This window comes from Parus major, chromosome 27 (genome assembly GCF_001522545.3).
Source record: "Parus major isolate Abel chromosome 27, Parus_major1.1, whole genome shotgun sequence".
Taxonomy (NCBI): Eukaryota; Metazoa; Chordata; class Aves; order Passeriformes; family Paridae; genus Parus; species Parus major.
The window spans coordinates 288,592-300,167 of NC_031796.1; the positions used below are offsets into that span (position 1 = coordinate 288,592).

Here is an 11,576-nt window from a genome sequence, read left to right on the forward strand (position 1 = left end):
GAAGGCTCAGAAACCTTGTATTACAAAAATAAAGGAGCGCATGTGAAGCTGCCGCGAGGCTCCAGCGCAGAACGTACCAGTCAAAGGCAAATATAAAAAAGAGACACTGTTAAACCGTGGCAGGGCAACATCCTTAAGGCTGAACCATCCCAGCTGAACTGAGCTGATGTAAATCGAGGACCCTCCTTATCCAGAGCCCCAGCAGTGCAGGGTTGGTGGCAGAGCTGGGAGCTCTGCAGTCACTCACAAGCTGGATAAGCCCCCAGCTCGTCTCCTTTTCCATGGGGACAAGCCTGAAGTGGATCAACAGGGCTGGGGCTCCCATGGGTGCAATTGCTTCTGCTCTGATCTCACTGGGGAGAGGGGCCTGCAGAGAGAGGGCTTGAGGTCTGGGGGCTGCACCCTGGTCACCTCTGCCCTGTCCTTCAGGCCTGCAGGGCCCCTGTGAACACCCTCCCCTCCCACAGGTCCTGCTTTACATCAGCTCAGTTGGCCCTGGCTCAGCTCCTCCGGCTCTGCTGGGCTCCAGGAGCGGGGCTGGCCCCACTCACGCCGACTTGGTCCCACTCTCCACCTCCTTGTGCACCCACAGCTCCTTGTGCTGCTTGCGCCCGAAGCCTTCGTCATAGTTGCCTTTACTCTTGAAGAGCTGTTGGAAGTGGGGCTTGCAGTAGAATTCCCCGTGGAGCGCAGCATAGCTGCCCAGGCTGGGGAGGGAGGGCAGGGTTAGCCGGGCATGGAGATGGAGCTGCAGCCTGGGGAAAGTGAGGGGGGCTTGGGGACACCGAGACAGCACGGGGGGAACATGCAGGAGGGGACCCTTAGGGCCAACAGCTCCTTCCCACCAGCAGAGGCTGTTGGGGGCAGCTGTGAGTAGAGATGGGGAGGTCCCAGGGGAGCTCAGCCTCGGCTCTGTGTCCTCTGGAAGGAGGCTCTGGCTCTGCTCTGTGTTCCCCTGGGACTGCTCTCAAGGGGAAGCAACTCTGCTTCTATACCAGGTGGGATTTAGCTGAGACTTGGGCCAAGGTGTGCAGATAAACCTTTGTTTTGCAGTGATGGGTGGGCTGGGGGTCTTTGGCTACTGGCCAAGCAAGGGGCTGTGATGGGGGGACACTGCTTGGGAGGGTCTCAGCAGAGCTGCAGACACCATGGGGACAGCCTGGCTCACCTGAGCTTGGTGTGGCAGTGCTTGCAGCAGAAGCAGGAGTTGTGGAAGACAAATTTATCAGCCACCAGCCGCTCCATGGGATACACAGTTTTCTGGCAGGCAGTGCACATCTCCTTCACCTGTGCCTTCAGGCTGAAAGACTGGCCAAGGGCAGAACAAAGGGAGACAGAGGATGAGGACAGAGTTTGGGACGCCTTGGATCCCTCCACTGCCCTCTCCCTGCCCTCTATTCACTGGGGAGCAGGAAGCAGCCTCATCTCCCTCACCCTCCCTGGGACACTCCACTGATGCTGGGCTGGATTGGAGCTTGGTCCTTGGGCTTTTGGTCCTTCCACCCTTGCCAAGAATCAGCAGGAAAAGGCCCTGGCACAGGGTGCCCAGAGAAGCTGTGGCTGCCCCATCCCTGGCAGTGTCCAAGGCCAGGCTGGACAGAGCTTGGAGCAGCCAGGGACAGTGGAAGGTGTCCCTGACATGGCAGGGGTGGGACTGGATGAGCTTTAAGGCCCATTCCAACCCAGGCTGTTCTGAGATGATTCTATGATGTAGAAAAAACAAAGGTACCTTGGAGCGCTGCACTGTGCTGCCTCCTGAGCTGTTCTTGGCCTCCTAAAAAGGGAAGGAGAAAGCAAAATGAGAGCTGGGCACAAACCCCTGTGACCTGCACCTGTAAATCATCACCTGAGGCTCATGCACCTTTATACAGCAGCTCTGCACGGAGACGCTGCTCCCTCGGAGCGGGATAATCAGCTCCTCTTGATGCAGGTGCACAGGGCTCGGGCAGTGGGTCCTTGCCTGAGCTCAGGGGGCAGTGGCCCGTTCCCCCAGGCACAGCTGGGTGCCCCTCGCTGTCCCAGGGCTGCTCGAGGCACATGTTTTATTTGCAGCTGCTCTGCCCCTCGCAGCCCCTCACGCTGGGCTGTGCAGGCTCGGGGCTGTGGGAGGGCACAGGCAGAGCTCACAGAGCTCTGGGGCTCCTGAGTTTGGGGACAGAGGCTGCTCAGCTCTGCAGCAGCAGGACACAGACCCAAACACTGAGCAGCCTCTACCTGTGCCCCAGGTTTCAGGGCAGGGTGTCTCGGCACTGTGTCCATCTGCAGCTTCAACAGCTCATCCCTTCCAAATCCTCACCTGCTCCACATCCTGCACCCTCCCCAGGGCACCCATGGGGTCCCTGACAGCCGCCCCAAGGAGTTTTACCCACCTTGGCACTGATGGAAGTGCTCCCTCCTTCCCAAAGTTGGGATCCAAGGGGCAGTCACACTCCAGCAGGGTGACCAGTCAGGGTTGGCTCATCCCCCACTCCTTGTTCACAAGGTTGAGTGAGGCAGTGTGACCCCAGGATGTCACCCCAGGATGTCACCCTGCTGTCCTTGTCCTTCCCCTGCCTGCCCAGCGCTGCCGCTCTCTACCCACCCCCAGGCTGATCCCCCACCCCCTGTTCCTCCTGCCTTGCCCTTCCCCATCATTTCTCCTTTGTATTTTTGGAAACAGATTGTTTAAGAGACGCACAGGAAACTCTCCCCTGGCCGAGCTGCCTCCTCAGACGTTTCCCAGCTGCTCTCACTGACTGAGGTCAGGGATGTGATTTTCCTCTCTCTCCCATGAGGCTGGAAGCAGGAGCCAAAGTCAACAGTGGGACATGGGCAGCGAGGAGGCTCTGGCTGTGTAAAACCAGTTGCATCCCTTGGCACTGGTAGAACAACCACAGGTGCTCTCCTGGGGTTAGGATTTAATATGCTGTTTCCAGGCTCAGCTGACCAGAGCTAAGGAAAATGCTGCCTCTCTGGAGCTGAGACACATCCGTTCCCACGGCTACAGCAATCCACGGCTGCTCGTCACTTCTCGGCAGCCTCCTGGCCCCATCGGGCACACTCTCTACTCCATATCTGATAGATCTTCCCTCGGGGAAGGGCCGTATCCTGTCCCAGCAGGAGATGTTCCTGAACCTTTATGTTTTTCCATCTCCAATCACTCCAGTCCTAAGCAGCTCCGAAGTTCTCAATTGTGATCACGGAAAGCCATGGAAACACAAACAAACAGCGACTCCAGACAGCAAAGGGGTGAGAGCTCTGGAGGGGCCAGAGCCTGAGGCTGACGTTCAGCATGCTCAGCAAACAGCACCTTCTGCTGGAACGTTCCTGCCCCCAGTTCTGTTGTTTGAGTAGCAGTGACTGTGCCTTTGATCACCCTAAAATGTCAGGTCAGAAACACAGCTTCTGTGTACAACCCTCCCTCCCTGAGAGCCCAAAGGCAGCTGAAATTGCCATACAAACCACAGGATGCCTCGTACATGAGTTGGGGGTGGGCTGGCAGCTCCCGTGGCCTGGAACATGGTTCCTTTCCCTTGTCCGTCTGTTTAATCCTGAGCTTGAAGCCTGTGGGTCGATGTTCCCTGCGGAGCCGTCTAAGACAGACTCTTGCAAGACCTGGAAAGGAAATGTCATCAGGAGTGGGGCTGGTTTCATCACCCAAGCCCAGCAGCTCTGCAGGAGCTGCTGTGTGCTCAAAGCTTCCTCCGTGGGGTCAGATCAGCCCCGCTGGGCTGGGGCCTCCTGAGGGACCCGAGGCACTGGACTGATGGACAGGAGATGCAGGTCTGGGATACTGAGATAGCAGCTGGAGAGTTCGGGGCTCTGAACACCTGGAAGGTGATGTGATGGTTTCTGCCCCAAACCCACACATGGAAGCACCAGGCAATGACCATGCCACTGCTAGCAAGGCTGACCCCAAGCCAAAGCAGCAAAACCAGCACCTGTGCTTCACTAATGCAGCCACTACAGGACTGGTGTTGCTGGAGGAAGGACTGTGATTTTAGTCTAATTTTAGCCCAGCAAAGTCTCACTGATCACAGCTCAGCAGAGCAAGTGATGGGGATTTTGTCTCCTCGAGGAGCCCACGTCGGCTGAGCCTGTGTGATGTGCTGAGTGCCTGGGAGGATGAGGCTGACAGGGCTGGGACCAGCACAGGAAGAAACCACCAGCATTGCAAATCATCCCTTTTGGTAAAAACGAGCTGAAAGGGCACTGACAGTTCTTCAGGGGGTTTTCCCCACCCCACTTTACCTTCAAAACACCGTGAAAGATGAGCCCTGCTTTGAATACACAGGACAGAGCTGTGGGGTTGAGTGAACGCTGCCAAGGCAGGAGCACAGCAGCAAAAAGGAGGGTGAAGGGGTGGCTCTGCAATGATGGGGATGAGCTGGAGGCTGGAAAACCAGCACCTCCCTCTGCCTGGGGCTGCCTTCCTGTCCTACTGAACCCCCTCAGCCTCATCCTGCCACCCCAAAAACCTTCCTGCTGCTCAAGGGCTGGACTAGACACTGAGAAAGCCCCAGGGCAGAGACATGGAAGTGTGGAGGGCTTGCAAACATGTCCTGAGTTTTGAGGGGTTCTTTGGCTGCCAAACCCCCAGCAGCTGACATCAGCCTTGCATTACACCCAGCAAAGCACCTAAAATTCATGGCTGCTTTCAGAGTTGAAAGAGCCTTACCCCAGGTCCTGGGCACCGGTGGGTGCCCCTCACAGCCCTGCGGCTGCACAGCCCTGGTTGCAAACATTTCCCAGCCTCAGCTGAGACCCAGCCCTGTTCTATCAAAATCATTTCCCGTCTCTCTGCGGTTTGTTGCTATTTCCTGCTCTCCGAGCTTGCTCGCAGGCAGCTGCTGCTGAACCCAGCATCTGCTGGGGGCTGGGGCCCAACCCCACAGCCCTTCCCTGGGACAGGACCTTCTCTTGGTCCCTCTGGGGTCTGTCAGGTCCTACAGCCCAGCACAGACGCTGCAGGGAACAGGAGGGACCCAGAAAACCTTGTGCCCCCACTCACACACACCTCTAACACAGATGCACAACCCTGCCCTTTTCACCCGCTTTTCACCCCCCTTTTCACCTTCACCCCAGCCTTTGTTACAAATATTTGTCCTCCCCCAACTTCCCTTCCCTCACAGCTCATCTTCCTCCCCTACCCCTGCCACCTTCTTTCCCTCGGTTTTTCCGGACTCTTCATCACCCTCCTCGCGCCCTTCCCCAGAACCTGGGATAGGGGAAGGTGTCCCTGCCCATGGCACCAGATGATTTTAACTCAAACCTTTCAGGGGTTCTCTGATAAACACATGACTATTCCACCTACTGTTCGTTCCTTCACTGCTCATGCCCCCAGCCCGTTTCCCCTCAATTCCACGCACTTGTCCCACGGCACAGCTGGCTGTTGTCCCCCAGCCCCTGCAGGCCCCAGCCCTCCGTGCTCGTACCTCTCCCAGCCCTGTGCCCGCGCTGTCCCGGCCCGACTGCAGAGACAGCCCTTGCGGGAGCTGCTAAAGCTCCTTCCTGCCAAGGGCAGGAGCAGAGATCTCAAAGGGGAAGGGTGTGCTGAGGCGATAAGGGAACAGAACAAGTGAGGAACTACACGAGGTTTTCTTGGAGGCTCTCGGCTGTTGTCAGTGCTCTTCCCAGGAGCACAGGCTGGCACTGGAGCCCAAGGCAGCCACCACCAGCCTCCATGAGGGGGGATCGTGGTGACACGGCAGCGCCTAAGGACTGCCGCCACGCCGATGTTACAAAGCCTTCACGACAGCTCAGGAAGCCTCGGGGCTCGCTGGCTTTGAGGGGTGCGGTGGGCAGGTGTGATAAAGCCCCAGGCCCACAGCGGAGACTGGCACCAGAGCTGCCGGCACAGTCAGGATCCGACTGTCCTCAAAGCCCTCAGCCACTCACACAGCCTGGGAAGAGCAGCAGCAAGGACTGTCCTCCTCTCTAGGTGGTGCCAGCAGTTTCGGGGTTTTGGCTCAGGACAAAGGGAGAGCCCCTTTGCCTTCCAGCCTCTCCTGTCCTGCCCCTTGCAGCGCCTGATGCTCCAGGCAGGGAGGAGTGTGAGGGGAAGACAACGCTGCTCGATCAGAGAGCTTTTCCCTAACAGCCTCCTGCATCCCCTCTCACCTTTCTGCCTGACCCTGGGGCAGATGGAGGCAGAGGGAAGCTGGGGTGGCCCCTCACGGCAATCTCCGATCTCAAGCTGCCGAAGGATCACGTTTCCCACAGGCAGGACGGGTGCAGGGAGCGTTTCCCCCTTCTCATCTCCAGAGGGGCCACCAGGGCTGATCCGGCCCGGCCCCTGTGGGCCTCAGCCCGGCGCTGTTCGAGGGGCTCCAGCTCAGGGAAGGAGCGTGACCACGGAGGCCCAGAGGCCCCTCTCTACCATATGGTTCCCATTAGCAGCCCTGGGAAGGGTTTGTTTACTGCAGGGATCACTGCTCCATTGCAGGAGGCTTTCCCAAAGGCAAAGCATGGTGTGGGGGATCTGGGCCCCCTTCCTCCTCCATCCTTGCAGCACATGGAGTATCCCCAGAGCAGGACCAGGCACCTCAGGCTCTCAGGCCTTTCCCCCAGGAAATCTTGGGCTGAACTGATGGCTGTGGGGATGGATGTCCCCAAAATCCTGTGCAGGATCAGTGAAACCCACACAGGACAGCGCTGATCCTCCAGCTCCATGGCCATCATCCCTCAGAGCTGGCCAGTGTGGGCAGGAGGCGAGCAGGAGCTGGAAGAGCCTGTCTCCTGATCCTGGGAATCACCCAGCTCCCGAGGCTCAGTTTCTGCAGTCTTGGGGTCTCACAGTTGACCCACACCATGAAACGAAGTGTGGTTTGCAAAGATGCAAAACCAGCATCAAACAGGCCAGTCCAGAGCCACGCACAGCAGAGCCAGGGAAGGGATGATGGAGCAAGGCCACAGCTCATACATTAGGCATGGAATCCCTTAATTCAGCTTCAGGTCTTGGCTTCTGTGTGGCTTTGAGCCAACCTCTTGACCTCACTGGCATTGGGGACCCAGGGCAGCTCCCTGCTGGCTCGGCACAGGGTGGAGGACTTCAGGAAGCAGAATCTGGACATTTCTGGGGACATCTCCACCATGCTGGTGAGATTCCTGGGGAGTGGACCTGACCCCTGTCCCACCCCATGGCCAAGAACCACCTTCCACCAGCCTGCTCCACTAATCCCCTTTCCATCCACGTTCTGCCTCTTGAAAGGCTGCCAGTAGGCAGGAAATCTGCAGCTGAAATGCTGACAAGGAATAGTTGTGGGGAGGAATAGGGCTGCCTTTGTCAGGGCAACAATGGGGGACCCACAGGAGTCAGGGGGAGCCCAAGGGAAGCCCATGCCCACCCACTCCCCTCTCCCACTTCCATACCTGCCTCCCCTGAGGAGGAGGGGCACAGCTCCAGAAGCACCAGGGCCTGGGGACTGGGCTGGTCCCTGCCCCTGCCTCTCAGTGAGGGGGCCCATGGGCCAGCAGGATGCTACTGGGATTCACCTGCTTTCCAGAAGTAGAAACTGAGGTGGCCCATTCCTGAGACTGTGGTGTTTAATGGCAATCCATTAAAAATCATGATCTGAAGAGATTCTCTGCCCCCTGGGATCTCCTGTCTTGCTGAGAGTTCAGAGAGAGCAGAGAACCACAGCAGAAATCCTGACAGGAGGATGAGAAGAGACTTTCCCAAGCAGAGTCAAATTCTCAGTAGTGCCAGACAAATATTGCAGGTTGAGAGGTTCAGGCTGGACATTAGACAAAAGTGCTTCGCTGGGAGAAAGCTTGGAAGCAGAACAGGCTAATAAGGTGCAATATAAACCTGGTGCAAACAAGCACAACAGGCAAAGAGCAGCTCATGTCCCTTCCCTCCCCTTGTAAGCTCTTCCCTAATCTCTTCCATAAACCATACTGCACCTGGAAACATCACCTCCTGTACATCAACACAAATGTACAGCCATTTACCATTAGACATTAGCTCTTCTCCCATCACACGTTTGCCTTTCCTAGAGTGACCACATTCAGGAGAAGCAATTCCTTTTAACTCTCGTGTGGTGGGGTGTCCTGCCGTGCTGACCTGATGCAAACAGGTGATCTGCTCTGGCAGCTCCACGCCTGGGAGATCTCAGTCCTTGGTACTCTGATACAAAACTCCAGCAGTCCTGAAAGCCTTACATCCCTCCTTGCAGAAGAATCCAAGTGTGTCTTCCTTCCATTTTGTTCTCTTTTCCCTGTCCTTTTTCTTGCCTCCACCTAAAATAATCATTTCCTTGGGCTCTATTACGAGGCCCTGTTGTTAGGTTAAGTGTGCTTAACATTGATATTGCAATAATCCTTTTGTCCAGATTTAATGTTTTCCATCCCAGGGCTTTTGCTAAGAGTGAGGTAAACGCTGCAACACCCCCAGCTGGCAGATAAAAATTACTTAAGTGGGAGGGGAAAGCAGACATGTCTTGGGGGGGACATGGCAAAACCCTGCAAGCGCTCAGGGTGGGAGAAAAGGAAAAGAAAAACTCCATCACCCTCCAGGACCAGAGGGATAGTTGACTCACTGAAGGAAACCAGAGGAGGAATTCCCTTCCCTAATGACAAGTCTCATAGGAATTTTGCTGTCCAAAAACAGTCAGGAACCTGTTTCTGAGCTGTATAAGAATGAAGATGCATTCAGACACTTTGCAAAGCCCAAGAGGTTGCTTCTGACAGACTCTCACCTTGCAACTGGGAATTTGCTTCTTGCAGGGCTCCCATTTAAAAAGGACATTAATACTGGGATTGTTTCAGACTAAGCTTGGTCAATTGCCCTACAATTTATTTTGTAATCTACATTAATAATGCTACAGATGTGCTGCTCCTGGCCTTAAACACACAACAGCTCAGCTGAGGCACCAGATGTCCTCCCTGTGAGAGCCCTCACACGACGTCTTCGGTGGACAAAGCCCAATTTTCAAGGCTGGATTATCAGGCTTTTTTCAAAAACTGATACCCACACCATGAAAAAAATCAGCAGGAAATTGGTCATAAATATGATCTACAAGGTATCTTAGCTTGTTTGAAGTGCCCCAAGGGAATTAGACAGATCAGGCTGGCTCAAAATACAGTAGCTACAGCACCAGAGTGAGACTCAGGAGACCTGGGCTTGATTCTTAAGTCTGATGCTAATTTTGGGTGGCAGTGGATAAATAATTTCATTTTTTCTGTTCCCTTTTCTGCCCCTCCCCTTGATGAAAACAGAGCTGCTCTCCATTGTGAAGCCCTGGGAGATCCCTGGCTGTTAAGGGTTATGTCGGAGCCCAGGGCATTTGTGTTGTTATTAAATCTCACAGTCATGCAACAGCCTCCCCAGGGAAGCGATGAAAGACCTGTCGCTGGAAAGGTTTCAGTGCAGGCTGGATGAGCGGTAGGAGACACACCATCGGGAATTGGCAGGCATTAACGGCGGGGGATAAGGGAGTCGGGATCTAACAGGTTTTTTCTTCCATCTCTGCTCCTTCTGATCAGCTTAATAAAATGGATCTGTCCAGCCCTCCTCCAGCATGTACTGCAGCACACAACAAAGGGAATTAAGCCCAATCGGGGAGCGGGAGCCCCGAAATACGCGCCCAAATCGGCACCCCCGGAGCAGAGCCGGGCAGCGCAGGCCTGCGGCCGCAGCGGGTGCCAGCCCCCGCCGGGGCTCACTCGGTCCGGGAGCTCACCCCGCTCCCCAGCCGGCTCCGGGGCTCCGGCAGCGCCTGCCCCGGCTCCCAACACCTCCCTTCCAGACCTCCGGTCTGCCTCCCGCGACCCCCGGGCCGAGCCCCCTCCCGCAGCCGAGCGCCGCCGGTACCGCGGGGACGAGCCCCGCTCTGCGGGTGCCCGGGGCGCCCCGAGCGTTCCTGGCTCCCCTCCATCCCTTCTCCCCGCCCGCCCGTGTCTCTCCCCCCCCGCTGGTGGCTCCGGCTGCCCCCAGCTCTGCCAGCGCTGCGCGGTCGGAAATCCCCGGGGAGAGCGAACCCCTCGCTCCCCACACCGGGGCCGGCATTGTCTCGCAGCCGCCTCCCGCCGCCCTCGCTGCCCACGAGCCGAGCTCACCGCCGAGCAGGAGGATCCGCGGGGCCGGGCGGGGCCGTGCCGGGGCTCTGGTGCCCGGGGCTCGGTGCCCGTGTCCCGCCGCAGAGGCAGAGGCCGCGGCCGTGGAGCGGAGCCGCTTCCTGCGCTGCCACCGCCGGCTCCGAGCCCTTTTATCGCGGGGCCGCAGCAGCGATTGGCTCCCGGCGTCGAACCGGCTTCCAGCCGCTCGCTCCTTTGTGTGGAGCCAACCTCTAACCCCAAACCTTCCCCGCTCCCCTCAGCTCCCCGCTCCCTGTCCCTGGTCGCCCGCAGCTCCCCCGATCCGACAGCGCCGGCCCGGGAGCGACCCTTCCGCTTTGTGGCCCAGGGTGCAATTACCCCCCGGTAATTAGCTTTTCCAGCGTCCCTCCCGTGTGAGATTGCGTGTGCGGATTGGCCTTGCTCCAGGCTTTGGACACGGCCTTGGACTCTCTCCGCATGGCACTGACCCACCCCGGTAAGGGATCCTGTAGCATCCCAAAATAATCCATCTCTCCAGCGTCTGCAAAAGCCAAATCTCCCACACATGCGCCTCAACTCACTGTTTGCATGGGAAGGATCTTATCAGGCAGCAGCAGGAAAGGAGGATTCCAGTGCTCCTCACCCTCCAGAAGGACAAACTGAGCTGTGATGGTTTCAGAAATCCAGGATTTATTCCATGGAGAGCTGATGAGCCAAGTGTGGGAGCAGGGCTGCAAAAGGTGGACCTGCCAGAGCAGGGTCCCATGGGGCAAGCATGGCCTGGACTGTAAAGGCAGCTTCCCCTGCTGTTTGGAGGACAGGGATTTCCCCAGGAACAGGGCAAAACATCAGAAATAAATATAAATATTAATAGTTAAAACCTAAAGGTGTTTTCACGCCAGCTGAGGATGCTGGAATGACCATGAGCCAGGAGAGAGGCAGCAGTAACCTGTAGCTCTGAGGACTTTACCTTAAGCTCCCAAAGCCCTCCAATGGGCCATAAAAAATATACAATGGAGTGATGGGAATATCTTTGAAAATGATGATGCAAGAATAAATATTCTTGTTTGGCTCCTGAACACGGTGTGGTGCCACTGGAAAGAGCCAAATGCTGGCTGGAGATGTCCTGGAGCCTGAGCTCAGCTGCAGAGACAGGTGCTCTGTGAGCAGTTTGCCTGTAATTCCCTGCACAAAAACCACGACTGAGGAATTCACGGGAGCGTTTACTGGACAAGTAGACAGCAGTGATGTGATTTACCTCCTCTGTCACTCTGCATTGCCCAAAGAGCATCTGTGCTGAACATGCTCTCTGCCACCGAGTGCAAATAAATGAGGAATTCCACTCTAGGTCTGAGGCAGCGGTCACACACAGCTGGAGGGCCGCAGAGCCAGGCACTCGAGATGATGTGCAGATGATTAATTACCCCATTTGCTAGACTTCAGCAATGGGACTGATAACCACGGGGCAGGAGGAACCACATGTGAGAACAGACTTTTCTCTGATGGTGGAACGTCACTGTCCCTTGTGCCTGGGCTCAGACCTGTACACACCTGTACAC

At 56.7% G+C, this 11,576-nt stretch overlaps 1 protein-coding gene across 4 annotated transcripts; it reads right to left on the reverse strand.

Moving 5' to 3' along the window:
* On the reverse strand, nucleotides 1-10,647 carry LIMD2 (LIM domain containing 2). Of its 4 annotated transcripts, none has more exons than XM_015651296.1 (5): nucleotides 10,599-10,647; nucleotides 3,459-3,594; nucleotides 1,730-1,774; nucleotides 1,169-1,308; nucleotides 1-707 (listed from the first exon to the last, which is right to left on the reverse strand). In XM_015651296.1, exons 2-5 carry the CDS (start codon nucleotides 3,498-3,500, stop codon nucleotides 548-550), a joined length of 387 nt encoding a protein of 128 aa, XP_015506782.1. In that variant the 5' UTR covers nucleotides 3,501-3,594; nucleotides 10,599-10,647; the 3' UTR covers nucleotides 1-547. The 4 variants fall into 4 exon arrangements, with proteins under 4 accessions (XP_015506782.1, XP_015506778.1, XP_015506781.1 ...); XM_015651292.3 differs by lacking the exon at nucleotides 10,599-10,647 and adding an exon at nucleotides 10,039-10,265 and having other exon boundaries at nucleotides 3,438-3,594; XM_015651295.3 differs by lacking the exon at nucleotides 10,599-10,647 and adding an exon at nucleotides 10,039-10,259.
* Nucleotides 10,648-11,576: the final 929 nt, after the last annotated feature.